General features: G+C 36.2%; 1 protein-coding gene across 1 annotated transcript in view; it reads left to right on the top strand.

Moving 5' to 3' along the window:
• The window catches only part of LOC150085642 (short/branched chain specific acyl-CoA dehydrogenase, mitochondrial), a 133,830-nt gene that overhangs the window by 20,331 nt on the left and 85,891 nt on the right, over nt 1–27,608 (top strand). Inside the window, exon 4 of the mRNA XM_090373407.1 lies at nt 9,680–9,780. Coding sequence (XP_090229533.1) covers nt 9,680–9,780 — 101 coding nt within the window. The remainder of the gene's footprint in view (nt 1–9,679; nt 9,781–27,608) is intronic.

The raw sequence follows: 27,608 nt of genomic DNA, 5'->3' as shown, positions 1-27,608 counted from the left end.
AGAAAAAAATGGACTGCCACTGGATAATTGTAGAGGACAGTCTTTTGACAGCGCTGCAAATATGTCCGGCTGATACACTGGTGTGTAAGCACACATCTCAAACAAAAAAAATGCGCTGATTATGTGCCGTGTGCTGTGCATTCCCTAAATCTAGTTGGTGGGGAAGCGGTTAAAGTTGAAACTCAAATTGTGAACTTTTTTGGAGTAGTGCAACAAATATGTTTTCTTTTCTGCAACTACCCGTAGGTGGGAGCTTCTAAATTGTGAAACAAAACTAAAATTTTCGATAAAAAGTTTAAGCCAGACTAGATGGTCATGTCACTATGATGCTGTTATAGCTTTAAAAAATAGTTACGGTGATATCATGAACATATTAAAAACGTTTAGTGACAACATGGATGAGAAACTTGATTTTCGAAGAGAGGCACAGAATTTATATAATAATTTTGTGAAACTTGAAACTGTGATTTTAACTTTTTTGGGAAGAAATTTTAGAGATTCAATTTAGTTAACAAAAAAGTGCAGACCCCAGGCTTAGACATATGTGAAGGTGAGAAATTAATTATGCCATTAGAAGCGTTCGTGAGCAACATACGAGAACAATCAGATCAGAAACTAAACGAATACGAGGAGACATTAAGTACTAGTGTGGAAAAAGAATACAGTGATTTAAAAAAGAGACGTATTACTTCAAAATTTTCAGATAAATCTACAGAGAAAGTTTCGCTAAATGGAACAGAAAAATTTAAACGGGATATGCTAAACATTGCATTAGATAAGTTGATTATGGATTTATACAGAAGAGGCCATGTCTATGGGGAATTTAGCAAAAGATTCAAATTTTTAATGGATTTGCAAGACATTAATATTGAAAATATTGACTTGGAAAGTGTACGTAATGTTGTTGATTATTATTCGGATGATATAGACGAACATTTAGTCAATGCATTCAGTTAAAATCCTACTTACAGACTAAGCCAGACTTATACGACTCATGCGGTGATATATTCAGGCTAATTTATGAAAAGAAACTTGTTGATGTTTTTCTGAATTGCTATACAATCTTAAAAATTTTTTTTGGCGTTGCCAATCACCAGCTGTGAGGCGGAGCGATCCTTCTCCAGGATGTCCTATATAGAAAACAAATATAGGACAACAATGACGAATGAAAGATTAAATTATTCATCAATTCGTTCAATAACAGTGATTTAACCAAAGAATTACAATGTGATGATCAAGCAAAAGAATTTGCAGCGAAAAAATGCAGAAGAGTTACTCTTTAAATGTCTTTAATGTATTAAAAATACTTACATTATATAACTCCTAGAATGTTTTTTATTTATTTTATTTTTAAGAATAAGTATTGTTTTTGTTTTTTTTCTTAGTCTTTATTCTTGACCTGAGAATTTGTTGTTTCGTTTTTTTTGTTTGTTACCAAAAGTAATATCTAATACATTTTATTTTTTATTGATGTTTGTTGTGTATACAAAACCTTTTTTCATTATAACTGTATATAAAAGTTTGTATATCCAAGTGCATCAAATAAAATAAAAAAGTTCTTCAATGTCTGTTGCCTATAATTTTTCCTATTTAAAAAAGGATAAAAAAACAGTTTTTCGACAAAATAGCGAATGAGTCGCCACAACTAACCCAAATTTGGGTTAATTGGGTAGGCCCCCAAACAGTATTAGTCCAGAGCCCCCAAAGTTAACGGTCTGCCCCTGGCTGCAACCACCGCCACCAAAACAGTAGCGGCAGGTCAGTGCGGTGACCAGGGAAATTTGAAATTATGTTCGTGGAAATTATGTCCGAATTAGCGGTGGAACCGGATTACCGGTGGCCAGATTAGTGATGGTCGACCTGTATCATTTTTATAGCACTTGAAGCTTTTATTTTATTATTATTTTTTAATACAGTTCCCACAAGATGTATTTTTTTACATTTTTACGCCTCAATTTTACTTTCACAAATATGTGAAAGTAAAATATTTTTCCTTTTAGTAAAGAATAGTACAATCCTTCAGAATATCATATCTGTAATAGTCATTTTTAATAATTTTTTTAAATATACAACTGTCAAAAAACAGTTATGACAGAGCAACACATTAGGAATCGTTATTTATTTTTAGAAAAAAAATGAAAAGGATACATCATGATTGAAAATCTAAAATTTCATTTTCACTGCTATAATATTTATTTTTTAATAATTTATGAATTCATCCACATTTTATTTTTTAATAAAATTAATTTGACACTTTGTGGCATGGCTTGCAAAGGATGAGCTATTACATAAACAAACAAGTTAAAACAGTTTTTATAAGTTTTTTACATACACCGCCTTTCTCTTTCTGAGATTGTAAAAAGAGATGCTTCAAATAGGGCAAACAGATGGTCAGATATCATAATGTGAAGTGGTAAACCATGTTAGATTATTACCACCATCAAAGTAGAGTATTCAAATATCCAGGCCATATTTCAGTTGCGATAAGCCATGGGGATTATAAAATAATGGCACCTGAAAAATTGGGGGGTTATAAAATAATGGCTTCTTTCAACACCACTAGGACTTACCAGAACAGTGCATTGATTATTTTTCATTGTGTTTTGATGCATAGTGACAACAGATAAAGAAATGATATATTACCAACAACTTTATTGTAACTTCACTTCAAAGTATTTAGGCTCTTATCAGGCTAAAAGGGTTCTTTCTTTATTTTCAGAAACTCTGAGAACCTTGTTGTTTGGCTCAATCTCCATTGTGCTCTAGTGGTTTAATAGCCACTGCTGTTCATAGACTAATGCTGTTAGTGAAGTCCTTCAGAGTTCAGTGCTTGACCCCCTTATTGTTTTCAGTATTTATTAATGATATTGTTGAGGGCATATAATGAAGTTTAATTTCAATTGCTAATGACACAAAGGTTGGCAGGGCGGTTGATTGTAGGAATGATACTGCAAGAAGACCTAGAGAAACTAGGTCTTGTTACACTAGCATTAGTAGAGGCATACGATGCAAGAAAGTAAGCTTATGCAGCATCAGCCAAAAAAAAAAAAAAAAACCCCTCCCATTTCATCCCTCCATTCATTCCAAATGCCTGTCCAGCTCAGCCTTATATTTATTTAGGCTATCAACTTCCACAACAAAAGATGGAAGTCTGTTCCACCAGTCAACTATCCGCTGGCTAAAGGCACATATCCACACATCTATTCTATAACTCTTTCCTCAATTTGAAACTGTGCCTCTTCAGGTTCTTAATCTGAGCAAAAGGAAGAATCCCATCAGCATTCAGCTTGCTCAACCCATTCAAGATCTTATACACCTCAATCAGATCACCTTGCAGGTGCCTACTCTATAGGTGCTGAAATTTGCAGAAATTAAACCTTTCTTGGTAAGAGCACCCCTTTGTTACCCTCACCAATCTTGTTGCCCTTCTTTGTACTCGTTCTAGCAACTCTACATCTTTACTAAAATGAGGCCTCCAGACCTGTACATGGTATTCTAGGTGTGGCCTGACCATTGCCTTGTATAACGGGATAATCACCTCCCTGCTAGCAAAATTCCTATATATCATTGACAAGACTCCATGACCTGCCCTGGCAGCCCATCTGCACTGCTCAGCGAACTTCATATTTGACTGCAATTACTTTCACTTTCCACTTCCCTGAGTGTAGTACCACACAGTTGGTATGTTTCTCTTTGGTTATTGCTACCCTTATGCAGTACTTAGCATTTATCAATGTTAAACTTCAGTTGCCACTTCTCAGCCCATTTGCCCAACTTATCTAGATCCAGTTGGAGTAGCATACTGTCTTTACAGTCAATAACAACCCTGCCAACCTTTGTATCATCTGCAAACTTGGGCATTAAACCTGATACACTTTATCAATATCATTGATAAATATACAAAACAATAATGGGCCCAACACCGAATCCTGGGGAACTCCACTAATAACATTTGTCCACAAAGAGCAGTGTCTGTTGATTACCACTCTCTGTCGTCTCCCACTCAATCATCCCTTTATCCATTGTAGCAACTTACCCTTAATGCCATACCTCTCCAATTTGTACAGCAGTCTTCCATGTGCAACAGTATCAAAAGCTTTCCTGAAATCCAAGTATATGATATTAAAATTATTTTTGGCATTCAGTTCCTTTGTGACCACATCATAGTATCCAATAAAATTGGTCATACAAGACCTCCTTTTAACAAACCCATGCTGTGTCTTAACTATTACTGCAGTCTTGTCTAGATGATCCTGCAATGCTTCTTTAACCAGTGATTCTGTTATTTCTCCCGGAACGCAAGTTAAACTTAACAGGGCTATAGTTACTTGTGTCACCTTTTGAACCACCTTTGTGAATTAGTGATACATTTGCACACCTCCAGTCCATGAGGACCACCCCTGAATCTAAGGAAGCTCTCATAATTATGGCTAAGGGTTTGCTTACTTCCTTTGCTGCCTCCTTTAATATAACTGGATAGATCCTATCCGCCCCAGGTGCTTTCCTTATGTTTAACTTCAACAATTTCTCCTCCACTTTGCTCTCAGTTATTACAGAATCACTTATCTCTCTGTTAGAGTTTGATAAACTTGTGGCACTCCCCTCATTGAATTACTCCTCATGTGTGAATGTGGATGCAAAATACTCATTCAGTTTATCAGCTACCTGAGCATGATCATGAATAGTCAACCCATCTATGTTAAGTGGTCCAATCTGATTCATCCCTTTCCAGTAGTGTTCCTGAATGAACACTACAGATGGGCCAAGAAGTGGCATTTGAGATTTAACAAAGCCTGATGTAGCTGAGTATGCTCTCTTTGAGTGGACTGGGGTTCAAGCTTGTGACTGCTAAATACGATTTAATGCTTGTATTGATTATTTATTGTAAACTCCTCTGACCTGGTGGTTGTGCTGCAGTATAAACAAGAACATTGATAAATAAAAATAAAGTCTAATGGTGGTGGAGAACAACAAAGAGCTAGGCATAATTGTATAGTCGAACATAAAGTTTTTTGAGCAGCTAGGACAGCTTGTGGGAATCTATCAATGATATGCCTTAATTTTGCCAGCAGGGACAAAAAAAAGCGATCAAGCCACATCTCGAGTACTACATATGAATCTGGAAGCCTCATTTTAGAAATGATGTGGGCCTGTTGGAAGAGAATGTAAAAAAGAGCACCAGGATTAGTCAGAAATGGATACTCTTACCAAGAAAGACCTGTGTTTGCTAATTGCAGCATTTGGAAACTAAGCACTTATGAGGAGACCTGATTCAGGTGTTTAAGGCTTTAAATGGATGAAGTAAACTAAATGTTGATGGTGCTTACTCTTTTGCAGATGGTACACATAAAGGACATAAATTTAAATTGGAAAAGGATGGATTAAAGAAATTATTAGAAGAGATGGAAAAATGATGTGGATAGCTTTTTTTTTTTTTTTGCCTGATGCTGTATGAGCTTTTTCCTTTTGTGATTTTCCACTGCTAATAAAATCTGAATAAAATCTTCCTTTCTTAACTAAAACTTTTTCATAAGGTAAGAAGCAGTTTCAGAGATCACAAATTATCATTTTTTATTTTATTTACTTATATTTAATCCTTTTGCTTATTAAATGTCATTTGTTTGTTGACTGTATAAACATAACCTTGCTTCTGCTCTATTCATACTGCTGAATAATGTGTATTGATAATTATGAGGTGTATCAAAAGAAGTTAGGCCTTCACACATTGTGTTACATTTCAGGTACATTTGATTATCAAATAAAGTATCTCAGGGGTTAAAAAGTATAAACTTGCGCTCAAGAAGTTATTAGCAAAACTTCACATGTTCTTCGTGTGATGGTAGTTGTTCAGTGATATTTATGTAGCAATCCTTAGCCTTTTCAATGGTTTTCTTTTTTGTAGTCTCTGGTAGGTGAGTAGACTGGTTTTGAAGATCACTTCAAACAGTAATGTTCCTTTAACGTATGAATTGTCTAGAAATTTTTGTAGACACATTTTATAATGGAAGCACAAAAATCACTTTGAAAATCAGATATACTGCTTGAACTCGACTGGCTGGATTGGGCTTACAAAAGCTGTAATTCAAAAATTTCTATGAAATTCAGACCCAGAATTTGTCAAAACAAAAATAATTTATAAATAGATATAGAGGATATTGCTGCATTAGAAAAATTAACAGTGGGCTTTATTTACATACAAATTTTATTATTTTTTTTTATATGAATTTTTTTAAAAATTCTGATTTGATTTTTGGCAATTTTATTCCAGTGCTGGAAAATAAAGTTAAAATAAGAAATATATTAATAGTTTGTAGGATTTAGGTACAAAGTTTTTAATTTTATAACATTTTAGAATTCCACAAAAAAAAAAAAAAAAAAAATCACTCTCTACAGAGCCAAACTACTACAAAAATTGACTGCAAGGGACCCAAGTGTGCAAACTCATTGATGAAGAAGTTAAGTGCTAGATGGGTGTACAGGAAAAACTAGCTAGCCTAGAAATGTAAAATTTAGAATAAGGGCCTGGAAGAATATTTCTGTGTGACATTATAGTGGTTTTACAACATATAACTTGAGAAGTCTGGGTTCAGATCTCCTATGGAGACCAGAGGAATTCTTAAAGGCCTCTTTAATGGGGGCTGTAGTTATTGATATCAATCCAAAGAAGTATAGTTTTTCAGCTTGAAAAATACAGGCATAATATACTGGCGCAGTATGGCTTAAGAAGCTGATACATGTAAAAACCACCTTTCCCGCCCCAGAAGAATATTATAAATAAGTCTTGGTATTTTAAAAGGTCTGTGAACTGTTTATTTATAGCAGAGTTTTTGTAGGTATGATGAGAAACTGTGGGGATGGTAAAATCCAGTATTTGACCTAAAACTTTCCTAGGAACAAACAAAGATATGGTGATCAGAGGTCAAGCTCAATGATGATGGGATTCTTCCTCTTGTTCAGATTCTGCACCTGAGGGGGCATAAATTCAAATTGAGGAAAGGGTTGTAGAATAAATGTGCAGAAATTTGCCTTTAGCCAGTGGGTAGTTGATTGCTGGAACAAACTTCCATCTGTCCTTGTGGAAATCAACAGCTTAAATAAATTCAAGGCTGAACTAGACGAACTTTTGGAGTGAATGGATGGGTGGAACAGGAAGGTTTTTTTTTTTGGCTGATTCTGTATAAGCTTGCTTTCTTGCATCATATGCCTCTACTAATGCCAGTGCTAATGCTAAAGTCACAAAGGAACTGGAGGGAAAAAATAACTTTGATATCATATACTTGGATTTCAGGAGAGATTTTGATACTGTTGCACACAGAAAGCTGCTGTACAAATTGGAGCAGTATGTGATTAAGGGTAAGTTGCTGCTAAAAATGATTGTTGAACGGGAGAAGACAGTGCTAATCAATGGACACAGCTCGTCGTGGACTAATGTTATTAGTGGAGTCCCCCCATGGTTCGGTGTTGGATCCATTATTGTTTTCTGTATTTATTAATGATATTGATGAAGGCTTAATGTCCACATTTGCAGATGATATGAAGGTCAGCAGGGTTGTTAAAGATACTAATAACAGTATGCTACTGCCAACAGGATTTAAAAAAGTTGAGCAGATGGGCTGAGAGGTGGCAACTGAAGTTTAATATTGACAAATGCAAAGTACTATATACGGGTAGAAGTAACCGCAGAGTAAAGTATCAACTGTGCGGTACTACATACAGGGTAGTGGAGAATGAAAAAAATCTGGGGGTAATTGTGCCATCAGATATGAAGTTTTCAGAGCAGTGCAGACAGGCTGCCAGAGCAACTCATGGGGTCTTGTCAATGATATACAGGGAGTTTGCTAGCAGGGATAAGGAGGTGATTATCCCTTTGTATATGTATAAGGCAATGGTCATGCTATATCTTGATTACAGCATATAGGTCTGGAGGCATCATTTTAGGAAGGATGTCGAGCTGCTGGAATGGGTACAGAGAAGAGTAATGAGATTGGTGAGGTGAACAAAGGGTGCTTTTACCAAGAAAGGCTTAAGTTCTGCAAATTGCAGAGTCTGGAGACCAGGAACCTGCGAGGTGATGTGATTGAGGTGTTTAAGGCTTTAAATGGTTTGAGCAAGCTGAATGCTGATGGGATTCTTCTTCTTGCTCAGATTCAGGGCCGTACTTATAAATAGGTGCATGAGGTGCTAGCCTCGGGCCTCACCATGTCAGGGGTCCTCACATGGCTCTGTAATCGCAGATTTTAAACTGATCTTTGTATTGCAACGTTTGTGTTTAAACAGATCTGTAAAAATAATTGTTTTTTTCTGATTATATTTATATATGCAAGTTTCTTTTTGGAATCTGGACCTCTGGTATTTTTAAAGGGGTCCCCATAAGAGCATAGTGCCTTGGGACCCAAGAAGTGCAAGTACAGTCCTGCTCAGATTATGCACTTGAGGGGTCATAAATTCAAATTGAGGAAATACAGTTATAGAATAGATGTGTGGAAAGTTGCTTTTAGTCAGAAAATGGTTGATTGCTGGAACATACTTCCATCTGTTGTTGTGGAAGTTGATATCTTAAATAAAACAAGGAAGAACTGGACAAACTTTTGGACTGAATGGATAGATGAAATGCGAATTTTTTTTTGTTTTTTTGGCTAATGCTGTATAAATTTCCTTTCTTGCATCATATGCCAATAAGGCTTGAGATATGTAAGAAAAATCATCCACTGGTAGTTGAGTTTTGCTGCATGCAAATGGATGGATGGACAAATAGAAGTAGCAAATACAATAGGCACTTTTTGCATTTTTGAGTTATACCTGAAAAAAGGTTCCCTACCTTTTACATCAAACTGATTATATTGTATTAAACAAGTTATTTTATTCAGATGGCTGGGGTATGTCTAGTTGTTTTCTGCATAATTGCCCAATTTATTTAGGGATTTGGCATAACATACTATCAAGTATTTTTACCACTTCAGCAGAACGTTTATTTCTGCTGCCGAAGCTATGTTTTCATTGCCTGTTTAATGTTTTCATTCTGTCCCATGACAAGGAATGGTCTTATTAACCTGGAACTGGTTTGTTCTTGAAACTTACTGTACTGTTCTGACTTCTCCTTTCCTCAAACTTCCATCTGTTTGTTAGGTTAAAGAAACATCTTAAAGGTAAGTAGTTTCATCCAATTCAGATCTTGAATAGGCAATACAAAGAAGCTGAGGTATGTGTTTTACTTTTTATTGCAGTGGTATAGAAAATTTGTATCCTATGATGTGTCCCTAAATAAATTAGTATTAGTAAATGATGTAAGGAAGCAAGTTTATAGAGCATGAGACAAAACTTTACCCACATCATCTGCCTGTTCCCTCTAATCCTCCCTTAAATTTATTCAATTACCCAACTGTCCAAATTAGGTGATTATGTGGAAATTTAGTTTGTCTAGCCATATGTACACCCAGTGTTTTCCCCCCCAATACAATAAAGTAGTGTCTTTTTAATATGCAGCTTCCTTTATCAATGTAGATTTCCCATGGTTTAACCAGCAACAGATTGCTATTATCAAGCTGTCTATTGCTGGTTTTTTCATAATATTTGTTCTGTTACTATTTATGTTTGTATATAAATATAGAGCAATTTCTTTTCATAATTCAGAAATTATGTAGAGCTTTTTAAAATTTTATATTAAATTATGTATATTTAGTGAGAAAACTCGCTGCAGAGAAGATTAAACCATTGGTTAATAAAATGGATAAAGAACATAAGATGGATCCATCAGTGATTAAACTGCTGTTCGAAAATGGTGTAAGTTGATATTATATAGCAGATGAGAGAGAGAGAAAGAAAGAGAGAGAGAGAAAGAAAGAAAGAAAGTGTTCTAGTAATATTTATGTTTGGTCTAGGTACTTGATGGATGACTGGAACTTTAATTTTAAATGAAGTAGAGTGGAACCATCTTAAATATTCTTTTAGCTACATCGAGAAATGGAAATTGTTTAAATAATCAGAAAGATTTACAAAAACACCCTTAAAAAAAATATGGTACACCTACTTCATTCTCGACAAAACACTTTCCACTAAACGCCCAGTGTATAATTTACAATGCAGATTCTCAAATATATATTGGGCAAACTGGTAGATTATTCAAAAGAATTAAAGAACCTAAATATGACACAGCTCATGGCCTAATAACAAAGTTGGATCCTGCATTCCACATCTCATGTGAGGATCACCAATGGAATTTTGAGAACACCTCTGTTCTAACCACTGACAAGTAATGCAGATTATACAAAGAATCCTTCGTTATTGGCATAACCAACAATATTAACTGAAACAAAGACATGCAGATAGACATTAACCATATGCATATTTTCAAGAGTGGGGTATTAGAACAGATGAAAAACAAAAATTAAAAGTAAATTAGAGACCCTAAACCCTAACAACTTTACCTCAAAGAAAAAGGAAACCCCATCCCTCCTCCTAATGCAATCTTGACCCACCCGCACAATTAAGATTCTCAAAAAGATTAGCCATCAAACAGATGTCTAATCCGACAACATCCAAATCCTTATTCTCTCTCTCTCTATCTGAATACCCTCACCCTCAGTTACAAACTATGATTGACCCTAGGAGACCTTAATCTGAGTTTTGATTAAAAAAATTCTTAGTTTCAGAGTACAGTATAGAACATATAAATATAATTAACTGTAAACCACTGTCGTGGTATGCCCTCATGGGTAGCACAGTTGGTATAATCACAGTCCTCCCCACACTGGGTGGAAAAGACCAGAGTTCAAATCCTGTCAATAATGGAAGGAATTTTACCTTTTTCAAATTTAGCTGATTAGTTGATCTCAGGCAAGGGTAGCATGATTTTTTCCTTCCAGAAACTCTGGTTTTTCGATTAGTAAACAAATCAACCACAAAATATAAACAATTTTCAGATATATTATATATGGTCCAATATGTGAGGCTGATGGTGTCATAGTGACAGCATTAAAGGAATGTAATATTTATGGCTATTTATTTATTAAGTTTAATTTTATTAATTGAAATGTACTGCTCGTTTGATTTTTGTAGAGCTATCAGGAATGGGACATGATATTGCCAAGGGGCATGTCTTTGTGTGTGTGTGTGCTCGATGTAAGGAGTGTGAAGAAGTTAGGAACCAACTCAGAGTTATGAGCCTTTATGAGAGCTTGAAGAACAGGGTATATGCCCTCAAAGAACTTAAATTGCAGCACCCATCAAGATCTCAGCTGCCCACATCAACACAAGAGCTTGAACTTGATCATTAGGCAACACAGCTGCAATCCCCAAGGCAGAATGTCTTGGTCCCAAGGAACTAATTGTCGTCGTTGACTCTATTGTCAGGGAATCGGGGAATATATTGTGCAAAAAGTTTAGGTGAAACAGGACCAGGGTATATCTGCCAGAGGCAAAAGTGGATGACGTTGTAGAGCAGATATCATCTTTTAAGGGCACAAAAGGTTGATATTGTTGTACCTGTTGGCACCAATGACATTAAGAGAAGGAAAATGACAGAATTACTTAAAAAGTACAGATCAATGTTGAAAAAAGCCGCAAGTAAAGGTTGAATTTGAAAGTGTCTGCAATTCTGCTCAGACACAATAGGAGGGAGTATATGATGGGAGCCTTGTCAATCAATTCAGCCCTGGAGAGATTGTTCAAGGCTTGAGATGTAGAATTTTTCTCAGCCTGTTCTGCGCTTGTTAATAGGAGAGACTGCTTCTACAGGAATGGGATACACTTAAATAGAAAGGGTGCAAGAATATTTGCTGATGCTATCGAGACAGTGTTAGGTGGGTCGGAAAACTGCTAGCTTGGGGGGGATACATGGACTAATAGATTAACATTAGCTGCTGGCAGAGGTGAAAATGATTCTTGCACTGCTTCTGTTGCAATGAGCAGCAGCCTGTAAAACAAGGTGCAAGATTTCAGAGACTGCTGGGAGTCATTGTGGAACAAGTAAATACATGGGCTGTGTTAGGGTAGCTAAGAATAGGAAAAAGTGCATGTATACTTGAGTGTACACCAATGCTAGGAATTTGGTAAATAAATTTGATGAATTTGAGGTGTTGGTGAAAACATCAACGGCAGATATTGTTGGGATATCAGAGACGTGGTGTCACACAAATATAAGGAATGCGGAATTGGAATTTGGGGAGTATAGTATGGATAGGAAGGGTGGAGGGGTTATGCTGTTAGTTAAGAAATGCATAAAATCTGAGGAAGTGCATCTGGTTGACTTGAGTAGACAGTGCAATGTTGAGTCAGTTTGGTGTGACATAAGCACTGGGAAGAAAAATTGAGAGTAGGAGTGTGTTATAGGCCTAATCATTCTGATGAGTATAATGAACAACTGTACAGAGAAATAATGGGCCAGTAAAACAGGTTGGCTTATACTGGGGGGTTTACCTATCCAGATATTGACTGAAACTTGTGGTTTGGTCACTCGCACACCAGCAAGACTTTTTTGGATTTATTGGATGATTGTTTTCTACAGCAGCATGTTTGAGAGGCAACTAGAGGGGATAATACTCATGATCTGATTATCAGTAATGATTCTTCATGCATTAAGAATCTGCAGATAAAGGAACCGCTAGGTGGCAGTGACCAGTGTGCTGATGTGGGATTTACTCAAAGATGTGCTGATGTGAGATTTACTCAAAGATGTAACTACCATCTGGGGTAAAGGGAAAGTTTTTTGCTTTCATAAAGGTGACTACTGTGGTCTGAGGAAGTTTTTATATTCTATACTGTGGACCAATTGATGATGTTACCAACATCAAATTCTAAATGGGAAGCATTCAAAGAATTAATCTTGGAAGCTACTAGGCTTTTCATACCAACTAAGAAATAGTGTTTAAGTTTTAGGCCTAAGTGGAAGTCAGATGAACTAATGAGATGCGTGGCAGAGAAGAAAAATGCATGGGATGCATATAAATTTTCAGGTGACACAGAAGCCTATGGTAGATATAATCTGGTCTGTAGCCATGTCAGAAAGGAGGTTAGGCAGGCAAAGGCAGGTTAAGAAAGATCTTTGGCAAAGGATGCAAAGAAAAACAGCAGAGTTCTTTACTTATGCAATCTCTGGAAGGAAGGGGATGAATCAGACTGGTCCACTTGATATCGATGGTTCGACTGTTGAGGATCCTGCTTAGGGAGCTGGCAAACTGAATGATTGGTTTGCATCGACATCCACACATGAGGAGTTATTCAAGTAAGGGAATGCCAGAAGTGTATCAAACTCTGTCTGGGAGCTAAATGATTTTGTAATAACTGGTAGAGAAGAAATTGTTGCAGTAAAACATTAGAAAAGTACCTAGAGTGGATGGGATCTATTCAGTTATATTAGAGGAGGCAGTAAAGGAAGTAAGCAACTATGAGAGCTTCCTTGGATTCAGTGGAGGTCCTCATGAACTGGAGATATGCAAATGTGACCCTAATTCACAAAGGAGGATCAAAGGGTGACACACTTAATTACAGACCTGTTAGTTTAATTTTTGTTCCAGTGAACTTAATGGAAGCACTGGATAAAGAAGCACTGCAGGATCATCTAGACAGGACTACAGTTATAGTTCTGACACAGCATGGGTTTGTCAAGCAAAAGTCTTGTCTGACCAATTTATTGGATAGTATGATGTGGTTGCAAAGGAACTGGATGCAAAGAATAATTTTGATATCATAATTTGGATTTTAGGAAAGCTTTTGATACTGTTGCACATGGAAGACTACTGTACAAATTGGAGCAGTATGACATTAAGGGCAGATTGCTGCTATGGATAAAGAGATAGTTGAGTGGGAGAAGGCAGAGAATGGTAATTGAATTAGTAAAGTTGAGATGATGGGCCGAGAGGTGGCAACTGAAGTTTGACATTGATAACTGCAAAGTACTGCGTATGTGTAGCATTAACCCCAGAGTAACGTATCGACTGTGTGTTACTACACTCAGGATGGTAGAGAATGAAAATGACCTGGGGGTAATTTTGCAATCAGATATGAAATTTGTACAATTACAGTCTGCAAGAGTAGCTCATGGTGTCTTGTCAATGATATACAGGAATTTTTATAGCAGGGATAAGAAGTTGATCATCCCACTTGTATAAGGCATAAGGCAATGGTCAGGCCACACCTTGAGTACTGCATACTGGTACAGAGGCCTCATTTCGAGAAGGATGTAGAGCTGCTGGAACGAGTACAGAGAAGTGCAACAAGATTTTTGATTTTAAACAAAGTGTTGCTCTTACGAAGAAAGGCTTAAGTTTTGCAAATTGCAGCATCTGGATACAAGGCACCCGTGAGCTGATCTAATTGAAGTGTATAAGGCCTTGAATTCTTTGAACAAGCTCGGTGCTGATGTGATTCTTCCTCTTGCTTAGATTACTCACCTGAGGATACATCAATTCAAATTGAGGAAAGACAGGTGTAGAATAGATGTGCCGAAATTTGTCTTTAGCCAGCTGGTGGTTGATTGCTGGAACAAACTTCCATCTGTCATTGTTGAAGTTGACAGCTTAAATAAATCCTAGGCAAAACTAGATAAACATTTGGAGTGAAATGGGGAAGTTTTTTTTTTTTTTTTGCTTATGCTATATAAGCTTTCTTTCTTGCATATTATGCGTCTACTAATGCTAAGTTTAATCTTAACCTGCCAAAATTAACCATTACCTGATGTTTACAATAGCTAATTGTTGACTAACTCAGGATCTGTTACACTTATAATTACTAAAGACTAAATATTAACAAGTAAGAAATTTGGAACGAAATTAACAACTATGTTTAAATGGAGTCACCATAATTTACTGTGATGACTTCATAAAGAAAGAATAAATGAGGTCATTTATGTTTTCTATACAATCACTGAAGTAGCAGAGGAAATACCACAAAACATCTGTGAATAATCAAATTTTTTTAAGAAATTAAAGGCAATTTACACTCCAGGTTGAAGTGCTCATTATTTAATGAATTTCCATTTTATATATAATACTTATATATAATACAAAGGGTACTAGGAAAGTTTTGCAATACAGCTTTGTTTATTTAATTTTTTCAAAGTAATTTCCTCTACATTCAATACACCTCTCCATCCTCCGAAACCAATCTTTAAACCAGTTCTGCCAAGTTTCACTAGGGAGTAAAGCACACTCGTTGTCCCAAGCCCGTAGAAGGTCCTCATCACTGGAAAACCGCCTCCCTTTTAGCTTCATTTTCACATGCGGGAACAGTGCAAAGTCGCAGGGAGCAAGGTCTGGACTGTAGGGAGGGTGCTCGAGAAGTTTCAGTCCTGTCGTGGTCAAATATTCGGTGCAGGCTTTGGCGCGGTTAGCTGGAGCATTATCGTGATGGAGGTACCAGGTGTCCATTCTTGACTTTGGCCGCAGGTTCTTCATAGATCCAATGACTTTAGGCAGGCATTGTTCAGTATACCACTTAGCTGTGACTGTCTTCTGCGTGTCCAAAACGACACGTTCCACAATTCCACTCGATTTGAAAAATACAGCTATCATTTTCTTCTTTACAGATCGGGATTTTCTGACAATTACGGGTGTGTCGTCATCATCAAAGACCCAAACTTTGTTTTGAGCCTTGGTCGGCAGATCGTAATAGTACAGCCAAGTCTCGTCACCTGTCACGATGTTGTTCACATACCGAGATTGTCCCTTATCAAACTTTTTTAACATCTCCCGGCACCAAGTCACACGTCGTGTCATCTGCTCTTTAGTCAGTTGATGCGGCACCCAGAGAGAACAAAGTTTCTTCACGTGCAAATGATCTTGCAGAATCGAACGAATTGCTGGTGCATTTAGGCCCAAAGTATCCTCTATCTGTTGGTAGGTCACTCGCCTGTTTTCGTCAAGCATTTTCCTCACAGCAGTAACGTTTTCCTCCGTAACTGACGTTCATGGCCTTCCCGGCCTCTCAGAATCCTCCAGAGTGAAATTTCCCCTTTGGAATTCTCTATACCACCTGAATATCGTTGTACGATGTGGACAATCATCATCTAGTGCAAGAGTCATTTCTTCTAAGCACTGGTCTATGGTTAAACCATGCACAAAATTATACCGCAAAACTGTCCTTATCTCATTTCGTGACCACGATGCCATCGCAAGCACTTGACACTCTCACTACTAATGAATAACTGAGCCCATCAACTTGGCGCGGCGGCTACTATGCACGTATGAATATGTCTCAACATGCAGCAACAAGCAGCTTCCTGTGATTCATTGTTGCGTCATATTGCAAAACTTTCCTAGTACCCTTTGTACTTATATATATAAAATCAGTTTAATAAACCATTATCTGAATTTTTAGTATGCTAGTAGAATAAATAGTTGCTACTCAAACTTTTACAGGGGTCCCCATTTTGTGCAAAACAAAGTTAGCAGCTGTTTTGTTATTTCTTCCCACCCATTGTTCATAATAAGCTTAGTTATTTTTCTCCTTTTAAATTATCTTTTTATCATGGCACATTGTGACCAACCTTACTAAAGATATCTTTCACTCACTAATTGATATCTGCTGCGTTAAAATGTGTAAAAGTTTATTTATATGTGAGTGAGTGCATTACTCACTGCCCTTCAGGAACAGTTTTCTTTCCATATATATATCCAACACTATCTCATTTTTATGCACATTAGCATATATGTAACATCTATTGTCTTCACCACGAGGTGCCTCCGTGGGCAGGAGCAGCAGTGTGTAGCACACGCTTTTTGAATAGACCGGGGTTCGAGGCCGTGACCACCAAATACGGAAAGGTTAGGGAATGACCACAGCACATCCCCGGTGCAATATGGCCTTAGTTGCTAATGCTCCTAAAAAAAAAAAAATCAAACCAAACCTTCACCATGTCTGTCTGCATGTACCAGAAGGACACACCCAGTAATCACTGATTTTCTTGAAATTTTATGTTTGAAAGATTTGTCAAGTCATCTGAGATTTCATTAAAATTGGACACACAGAAATCTAACAATTATTATTTTGTTTTTCCATATGGAAAAAAGAAATTCGTAGATTAAATGTAGTTTTAATGCAGTTTTGTTAGCTTTAGACAGTCTGTGTATGCTTTGCGTATATTGTTATTTACGACTTGTGAATGTGGTGTCACTGGTGAAGATATATACAGTCGGTCCTCGTATAACACGTGTTTACATTACACGAATTCGATCATACACGATTTGTAAATAGGGAACGATATCTTATATAACACGAACCGAATTCGCTTATGCACGATTCGCCTTTGTATTTACAAGAAATGGCAGTCGAACGCGGAATCACCCCAACTGAACGATAGTAACGAAGAAGATTCTAAAAATGCATTTATGTGTTTTATATCAGTGAAGGGGAAACACATTTCACCATAATAACGTAAAAACCCACACAATTCCAGCTATCCGTATTATCGCAAATGCAATTAGATCGATTTTACTACCAGTTTATAACAGATTCCACTAGCAGAAACGCAACTGGAAATTGCTTTTTATTGTTTTATGGTAGTAACCCCCAGAAATATGCTTTAGTAAAATGTGGGGTGTTAATAGTGTATCTCGGCCTTTACGGTGTTTATTCAGTTGCTATATGCGCCCAGCTTTGTTTATGTGTATTAAGCGTGCCTCCTCGTTTTGTAATTGCGCTTTATTCCCTAAAAATTAGTAAAATACTTAAAAGGTGTGAAAAGGAAGCGTCCTGGTGAAGACACTGCAGATTCAGAGAGAGAGAGAGAGAGAGAGAGAGAAAAGCAATATCGATAAACAGAGGCGGACTGGATCAAAAATTCTTACCCGGGAAAAATTTATAGTGGCCTCATACTACGGTTTATGGCCAAAATCGCACAGGCCTCCGGCCCACCGGGATTTCCTGGGTAAGGCTTATGGCCAGTCCGTCTCTGTCGATAGAGAAAAAAATATGAAATTGTGAAACGCTTTGAGCGAAATGAAAGACCATGTGATATTGCACGTGCTACAGACCTAAATGAGGCAACGCCGAGAATTACAAAGAATGCGGAGAAAATAAAAACAACTTTCATAGCGGGAACAACTCAAAGTGTAATTAAAATCCATTAGATTAAGACACAAAGAATTGGAAGACATGGAACGGCTGTAATCTGTTTGGATAGAAAATCAAACAAAAAACAAGTTTGCTTACGATAGAAGCAAAAGCATTAGCAATATTTTATTACGACTTATGTATTATAATTTATACTTACGTATTATAAAATACGTATTTTATTCGTAAAAAATACTTTTTTAGTATTAAAAAATACTAAAAATACTTTATTATAATATAATAAATAATAAAAAATATATTATATTTTTTATTACGTATTTTATAACGATTAAAATTACCCGATTATTTGTGTTTTGTAATGTTTTGGTTCCAAATGTGTGTTCAATCTTGGGTGGTCGGCACTTAACCCCACTTTTCCCATAGGGCCTGTTGTTTATATTGCACGATTTTGCATTGCACGAGGGTTTCTAGGAACACAACTATCGTGCTATACGAGGACAGACTGTATGTATATACACACAAAGAAAAAAAAGAGATGTAAAAGTATGAGGGAAAGAATAATAAATATTATACAGTTGTAATTAAACTTAACTGCTGTTTCGAGAATGTAAAACTGTACGGTTTTATTAAGTGTTTTGTAAAGTTATAATTTTAGTAATTAATTGATAAGAAGTAACTATATTTGCTTTTCATTTCAGTTAAACAAAGAAAAAAAAATTGATTTTTAAGAAAAAATAGAATGTGCCTGAAATGTAATGCACTGTGTACGTTATGTAACTTTTAATCGAAGTATGTTATTGGATGTTCAGACATTACTTAATAAGAACCAGTTCAACTGATGTTATATTTTCAGTGTATGTTTCTTTGGTCCCTGGAAAGCTTTTAAAATCAATCATAGCCAACCTCCCCAAACACAAAAATTTATTGAAATAAATGAAAGTATATTTCGTGTATTACTCTAGAATGAAAAGTTGGATTGAGGCAAAATTTTCAATCTATGTTCAGAGGTGGACTGGGTCAAAAATTCTTATTGGGGAAAACAAAGAGAATATATCGGAGGTCAGAGTGTAATATTGAAAATCACACTGGCCTCTTCTGGTCCCCGACCTACAGGGGTTCCCCAGTGAGTCTTATGGCCAGTCCACCCCTGCCTATGTTACATTGGTCCTTGGGAAAATTTCAGGTTCTGTTATGATTTTGTAGCCCTCGTCCCTTCTCCATCATAAATAAAAGTATTTGCATTGAACAAGAAAAATGTGGATTGCTACCAAATTTTGAACACATACTATACTGCTGGCCCCTGGGGTGGTTCTAAATTCATTTCTGATTTCATAGCATTTCCTCCCCAGTTTCCCCTAAAGAAATATTACTATAAATTTGGAACAGGTGCTTTGATCCATTTCAAAATTTTGATGGATCAGAACAGGTGCTCTGATCTCTTCAATGCTTTCAATGCTTACTTATGTTATATTTTCAGTGTATGTTTCTTTGGTGATTCTTCATGCATTAAGCATCTACAGATAATGGAACCAATAGGTGGCAGTGATCACAGTGTGCTGATGTGGGATTTACTTAGATGTAACTACCATCAGGAGTAAAGGGAAGGGTTTTTGCTTTTGTAAAGGGGACTACACTGGTCTCAGACAGTTTTTAAATTCTATAGTAGTAGTAGTAGTGGTGGTATGTGATGCAAGAAAGCAAATGTATGAGCTTATGCAGCATCAGCCAAAAAAAAAAAAATCACACCATTCCCTCCAAATGCCTGTCCAGTTCCTCCTTAAATTTATTCAACCCATCAACTTCCACAATGACAGATGGAAATTTCTTCCAGCAATTAACCACCCGCTGGCTAAAGGCAAATTTCTGCACATCTATTCTACACCTGTCCCTTCTTAATTTGAATTTATGCCCCCTTAGGTTCGTAATTTGAACAAGTGGAAGGATCCCATCAGAATTCAGCGTGCTGAACCCATTCAAGGCCCTACACACCTCAATCAGATCACCGCGCAGGTGCCTAGTCTCCAGCCACTGCAATTTGCAGAACTTAAGCTTCTCTTGATAAGAGGATCCCTTCATTCCCCTCACCAATCTTGTTGCCCTTCTCTGTGCATGCTCAAGTAAATCTACATCCTTCCTAAAATGAGGCCTCCAGACCTGTACGCAGTACTCAAGGTGTGGCCTGACCATTGCCTTATACAGAGGGATAATCACCTCCTTTTTCCCTGCTAGCAAAATTCCTATATATCACTGACAAAACCCCATGACCTGCCCTGGCAGCCTGTCTGCATTGCTCAGAAAACTTCATATCTGCCTGCACAATTACTCCCAGGTCTTTCTCATTTTCCACCACCTTAAGTGTAGTACCACACAGTTGGTACGTTTCTCTGGGGTTACTTCTACCCATATGCAGCACTTTGCATTTGTCAAGGTTAAACTTCAGTTGCCACTTCTTAGCCCATCTGCTCAAATTATCTAGATCCTGTTGCAGTAGCACACTGCCATTACTATCATTAACAACCCTGCCAACCTTTGTATCATCTGCAAACTTCGACATTAAGCCTGATATACCTTCATCAATATCATTGATAAATATACAAAACAACAGTGGACCTAACACCGAACCCTGTGGGACTCCACTAATAACATTAGTCGAAGAAGAGCAGCACCCATTGATTACCACCCTCTGGCCAGTGTTGCCATTTTAGCGGTTTTCCCGCTAGATTTAGCGGAATTGCTTCAGGTTTAGCGGATAAAAATATGAAATAGCGGATAGCGGATTTTTTAGCGGGAAGAGTATAAATGTTTAGCATTTTATGTATTTTGGCAATGTAACATTTAAATTGAGAAATATTAATTTAAGAAATATTAAATTAATTGTTCAATCAATTATTTAATTAACACTAAAAATAATTCATAATTGAAATAGTAGGGATATCATATTTCATAGTTTTTTTTTTTTATAAAGTGAAGAATCGGTTTTATATTATTCTGGATTTCCCTGAGGAGAACCCCAACAATTTTACGTAGTTACGCTCGCGGTCAAACGACTTGATCGTTGGGTCATAGCTTTAAATTGTTGAATCAAATCTAAAAATGTGGAAAAAATTCTAATGACGCCTTTTTTTTGAAACCGCGAAGGAATGGCATTGGATAATTTTTCTTCGTCGTATTTGTTTGGCTTCCAAGAAATGCGATCCGAATTACCGACATCTCTTTCAACGTTTCTAATAACCACAGAGCAATAAGTAATAATTATTTCTAATAACCACAGAGCAATAAGTAATAATTATTTCTAATAACCACAGTGTAATAATATCTTAGTATAGTCAGTCCTCGTATAGCGCGATAGTTGTATTCCTAGAAACTCTCGTGCAATGCAAAAATCATGCAATATAAACAACAGGCCGTATGGGAAAAATAGGGTTAGGTGCCGACCACCCAAGATTGAACACACATTTGTAACCAAAACATTACCAAACACAATAAATAATCGTAATAAAATACGTAAGTATTTTATTACGATTATTACGTATTTTTTTATTACGTAAAGGTCGTAATAAAATATTGCTAATGCTTTTGCTTCTATCGTAAGCAAACTTGTTTTTTGTTTGATTTTATATCCAAACAGATGACAGCCGTTCCATCTCTTCCAATTCTTGTGTCTTAATCTAATGGATTTTAATTACACTTTTAGTTGTTCCCGCTATGAAAGTTGTTTTTATTTTCTCCGCATTCTTTGTAATTCTCGGCGTTGCCTCATTTAGGCCTGTAGCACGTGCAATATCACGTGGTCTTTCATTTCGCTCAAAGCTCAAAACAAATGAAAATTTTAAAAATTTGGCGGGTCAAGTGCTAAAAATAGCGGATTTTGAGTATGCGGCTAGCGGGAAATATTATTAAGAGTTGGCAACACTGCCTCTGGCCGACCGGGCTAGCCAGGTGGGTAAAGTGCCTGCCTGGCAACCCAAAGGTCGCGGGTTCGAATCCCGCCTCGGGCTTGGATCAAAGTACTGCAAAAACCTTGGGAGGTGCACTATGGCCACAGAAGCCGATGCGCCAACAACTACCAAAAAAAAAAAAAAAAAAACCACCCTCTGTCTTCTCGCACTTAACCATCCTTTTATCCATTGTAGCAACTTACCCTTAATACCATTCTGCTCCAATTTGTACAATAGTCTTCCATGCGCAACAGTGTCAAAAGCGTTCCTGAAATCCAAATATATGATATCAAAATTATTTTTTGCATCCAGTTCCTTTGTAACCACATCATAATATCCCATCAAATTTGTCAGACAAGACTTTCCCTTAACAAACCCATGCAATGTCTGAATTATTGCTGCAGTCTTGTCTAGATGATCCTGCAATGCATCTTTAACCAGCGACTCCATTATTTTACCCGGAACAGAAGTTAAACTAACTGGTCTGTAATTACTCGTGTCACTCTTCAATCCCCCTTTGTGAATTGGGGATACATTTTCACATCTAATACAAGGGTTTGCTTAGTTGCTTTGCCGCCTCCTTTAATATAACTGGATAGATCCCATCCTCCCCAGGTGCTTTTCTTATGTTTAACTTCAACAGTTTCTCTTCCACTTTGCTCTCAGTTATTACAAAATCATTAAGCACCCTGTTACAATTTGATAACTTTATGGCATTTTCAAACCTTAATAACTCCTCATGTGTGAATGTAGATGCAAAATATGCATTCAGTTTGTTTGCTATCTGAGCAGGATCATCAACAGTCCAACCATCGATGTCAAGTGGACCAATCAGATTCATCCACTTCCTTTTAGAGGTTATATAAGTAAAGAAATCCTTGCTGTTTTTCTTAGCATCTTTTGCCAAGGATTTCTCGTAATCTGCCTTCGCCTGCCGAACCTCCTTTGTGACCTGATTACAGATTAACTTATATCTGCCATAGGCTTCTGAGTCGCTTGATAATTTATATGCATCCCATGCATTTTTCTTCTCTGTTACGAGTCTCATTAGTTCATTTGACAACGATTTAGGCCTAAACCTTGAACAATATTTCTTAATAGGTATGAAACTTTAGTAGCTTCCACGATTAATTCCTTGAACGCTTCCCTTAGAATTTACTGTTGGTAACATCGTCAGTTGATCCCACTGTACAGAATTTAAAAACTGTCGGAGATGCAGATAATGGAACCAATAGGTGGCAGTGATCACAGTGTGCTGATGTGGGATTTACTTAGATGTAACTACCATCAGGAGTAAAGGGAAGGGTTTTTGCTTTTGTAAAGGGGACCACACTGGTCTCAGACAGTTTTTAAATTCTATACAACGGGACCATCTGATAATGTTACCAGAAGCAAATTCTAAATGGGAAGCATTCAAGAAAGTAATCTTGGAAGCAAATAGGCTTTTTATCCCAACTAAGAAATACTATTCAAGGCCTAAATGGATGGGAGATGAACTAATGAGACTCGTGGCAGAGAAGAAAAATTCATGGCATACATATAAATTATCAGATGACACAGAAGACTATAGTAGATATAGGCTAGTCTGTACACAAAGGAAGTTAGGCAAGTGAAGGCAGATTATGAGAAATCTTTGGCAAAATATGAAAAGAAAAACAACAAGGACTTCTTTTCTTTTATAAACTAGAAGGAAGGGATGAATCAGGTTGGTCCACTTGATATCGATGGTTCGAATGTTAATGATCCTGCTGAGGCAGCTGACACACTGATTGAGTATTTTGCATCTATATTCACACATGAGGAAGTCTTTAGGAAAGTGGAGGCCAGAAGCTTATCAAATTCTAGCAAACTGAAAGCAAAGTGGAAGGGAAATTGTTGAAGTTAAATATAAGAAAGGCACCTGGGGTGGATGGGATCTATCCAGTTATATTAGAGGCAGTAAAAGAAGTAAACAATCGTTTAGCCTAATTATGAAATTTTACTTGGACTCAGGGGGATGTATCCATGGACTGGAGATGTACAAATGTGTCCCCAATTCACAAAGGGTGACACGAGTAATTGCCCTGTTAGTTTAACTTCTAATGGAGTCGCTAGTTAAAGAAGTGCTGCAGGATCATCTAGACTAGACTGCAGTTATAGTTCAGACACAGCAAGGCTTTGTTAAGGGGAAGTCTTGTCTGACAAATTTGATTGGATGCTATGATGTGGTTTCAAAAGAACTGGATGGAAAGAATAATTTTGATATCATAATTTGGATTTCAGAAAGCTTTTGATATTGTTGCACATGGAAGACTACCGTACAATTGGGAAAGTATGGCATTAATGGCAAGTTGCTGCTATGGATAAAGGGATGGCTGAGTGGGAGAAGACAGTGGTAATTAGCCGACATTGCATTTCATGGACTAATGTTATTAGTGGAGTCCCCCAGGTTTCGGTGTTGGGCTCATTGTTTTTTTTTTTTGTATTTATCAATGATATTGATGAAGATATATCAGGCTTTAATGTCCACGTTTGCAGATGATATGAAGGTTGGCTGGGTTGGTAATGACAGTACACTACTTGCAACAGGATCTAGAAAAGTTGAGCAGATGGGCTGAGAGGTGGCAACCGAAGTTTAACATTGACAAATGTAAAGTACTGCACATGGGTAGCAGTAACGTACCATCTGTGTGGTATTGCACTCAGGGTAGTGGAGAATGAAAAAGACCTGGGAATAATTATGCAGTCAGATATGAAATTTTCTGGGCAGTGCAGACACATTGCAAGAGTAGTCCATGGTGTCTTGTCAATGATATACGGGAATATTGATAGCAGGAATAACGAGATGATTGTCCCTTTGTATAAGGCAATGGTCAGGCCCCACCTTGAGTACTGCATACAGGTCTGGAGGCCTCATTTTGGGAATGATGTAGAGCTGCTTGAACAAGTACAGAGAAAAGCAACAAGATTGGCAAATGGAACAAATTTTTGCTGTTACCAGGACTGGTTTAAGTTCTGGAAACTAGGCACCCGTGAGGTGATCTAATTGAGGTGTATAAAGGCCTTGAATGCAAGCAGTGCTGGTGGGATTCTTCCTCTTTCTCAGATTGCTCATCTGAGGGGACATAAATTCAAATTGAGGAAAGTAAATTGTAGAATAGATGTGCAGAAATTTGCCTTTAGCCAGCAGGTAGTTGATTGCTAGAACAAAAGTTCCATCTATTACAGTGGAGGTTGACAACTTAAAGTTCAAGGCAGAACTAGACAAGCATTTGGAGTGTGAATGGATAGGTGTAATGGGAAGGGTTTTTTTTTTTTTTTTTTATTTGGCTATATAAGCTTGCTTTCTTGCATCATTTGTCTCTACTAATGCTAATATTTTAGGAATCTTTGTACCAAATTTTCATGTCAGTGTGTTGATTTATATTATTGTAAGTTATGAATTAATTGATTATTATTAATAATTAATTATTAAAATACATTAACTATTCTTAGTAAATTTATTCTGCTTTCAAAATCATTTATTTTTGTCAAATTTTGATTGTGAATGAATTGTAAATCTGTTCCTTGTTTTACTCCCACAAGTCATTGGTTTGGTTTAATTGTTGCTGTTGAATAATATGGGACTTTTAAAACACAATACTCTTTTTTATTAATTAATAACTAATCTCTTAGAATTGTTAGCTTGACATGGAATCACTTATTTGGAAAGACAAACAAGTAACAGATATCAGTAGTAACAGCTGAACCAATCTTTTTTTTTTTTTTTTTTTTTTTTTGTTACTTTGTAAATAAGAAATATGTTGTGTTAAAACATCAATTAATTTAATGCAATTGAAATTTTTATGGCCCATGAAATAAATTAGCAAAGTGATTAGTAAACTATTTTGTCTTACATATTTTGTGGCCAGCAGGATTTTATTATTATGAGTAAACATTATGGTCAAATACTCAAGATGGAATGAACGTCCTTTAGCCATGAGCTGCCTCAAGAAACATTTGTTAAATAAATGACACCAGGAAAGGCTATTCTGTTATTTGTTTAAAATATGAGATACTGCTGTTTCAAGACACTCTTAGTGTGTGGAGATGCTGTGGATAGTGTTATTGATCCTTGGTATGCTAGTAAAATTCTTGAAATCAAACATTTCTATCCTAACAAATGTGAACTGTGTGCAAAAGAAACATCGGATTTTTTCCCTTTATTTCTCTTTGTGTAATAGCTGAGAATTCTAAGACTATTTACCAACATTGTTTCTCATCACATTATGCAAGTTGGCATATTTCCCCGCTCAACTTGTTTGGATAAAAACAAATTAGTCAGCATTGAACATAAGTTAGACACTGTGCCAGTGTGTGAATAGCTTGATTATACTGAGGTTCAATGCAGCTGCCTCACTTATCTAAATTTTGAGGGTTACATTTAAATAGGAAATTTTATTTTATGTATTATAGCTATCTCTGTTCAAACTGTTGCCACTTAAGTTCTCTTAATATCATAGATGTAAAAATTCTAGGTTTTTATAAATTAATGTCCTTTGTGTATGCCTAGAGAAAAAAAAAATAGATGAGAAGAAATTACATTCAATTACATATCATTATTTTCCTTTACAAATATGTTTCAACAAGTAAATGTCCATTTCAAAACCAAAAAGTTAATTACCAATCTTTTAAACAATAATGAGAATAAATCAGCAATGCAGGACAACTGAAATAGTTACTTTCCATCTCTATACTGATTTTCACTTTTAGAATGAATACTGTAAACATTTATACCACTGCTAAATGATTGATCTTTGTACATTTCCCATATTCCAAAGTTGCAGTAAGGCAAAACAAACAAGAAAGATCCATTTAAACTTAACTTTGAGTAAAACTTATATTCATTAAATCACAAATAGAGATCCATTTCCATTGATTTATTATCTGAAGATTTCTGAAACTTTACAAAGAAAATATTTAAAGATAATCTCAGTCTTTTTCGTCCTGTATAAAGTGGTATTTAGATGCAACATTTAAATCTCTGAGTTCTAGGATAACAAATATGAAGTCACAATGATGAAACATTTGTAAGTTGGTACATATATAAAAAAATGCACTTTCTTTTCTTTTCTCTTTCTTTCTCAAGTTTTATTTTCTGTCAACTTCTGAAACTATATCATTTTATGCAAAAAATGAAAATATAATAAACATTCTATTTTCATTTTTTAAAAAATATTTTCATATTTCATTCTATGTATGTTAATGCAGCACACTTATTCATATATTCTAACTATTAAGTAAATACCATAGTGCGTGCTTTTCTGATATGAAAACAACATTGCAGTATGTGAATAAACTTTACAAGAAAGGAGGATTATGTCATAGATTTAAAAAGCAATTTATGAGCTTGCAATATCAGTTCTGCCTGAGTTTATCTGTACCTCCCATACTGGTCTCTTGTCAGATAGTGGTTAGTAAATCTCTGACTTGTGGGCAATTCTATGTAATTTTCAGAGCAGTATAAAAAGAAGTGAAAACTTTGATTATGAAATAAATTTGTAAATTTGAGCACCACCTATGAAATAAATTTTTAAATTAAATGCCACTTATGAAATAAAATTATAAATTGAATACTACCTAATGCATTTTGTGAACAGCAGGATTTTGATGATTATTTATTTAAAAGTAGTATTTCTCAAGACA

The sequence above is a fragment of the Mastigoproctus giganteus genome, chromosome 5 (genome assembly GCF_048544385.1).
Source record: "Mastigoproctus giganteus isolate SK-2022 chromosome 5, ASM4854438v1, whole genome shotgun sequence".
Taxonomy (NCBI): Eukaryota; Metazoa; Arthropoda; class Arachnida; order Uropygi; family Thelyphonidae; genus Mastigoproctus; species Mastigoproctus giganteus.
This window is presented reverse-complemented; position numbering and strand designations above follow the sequence as displayed.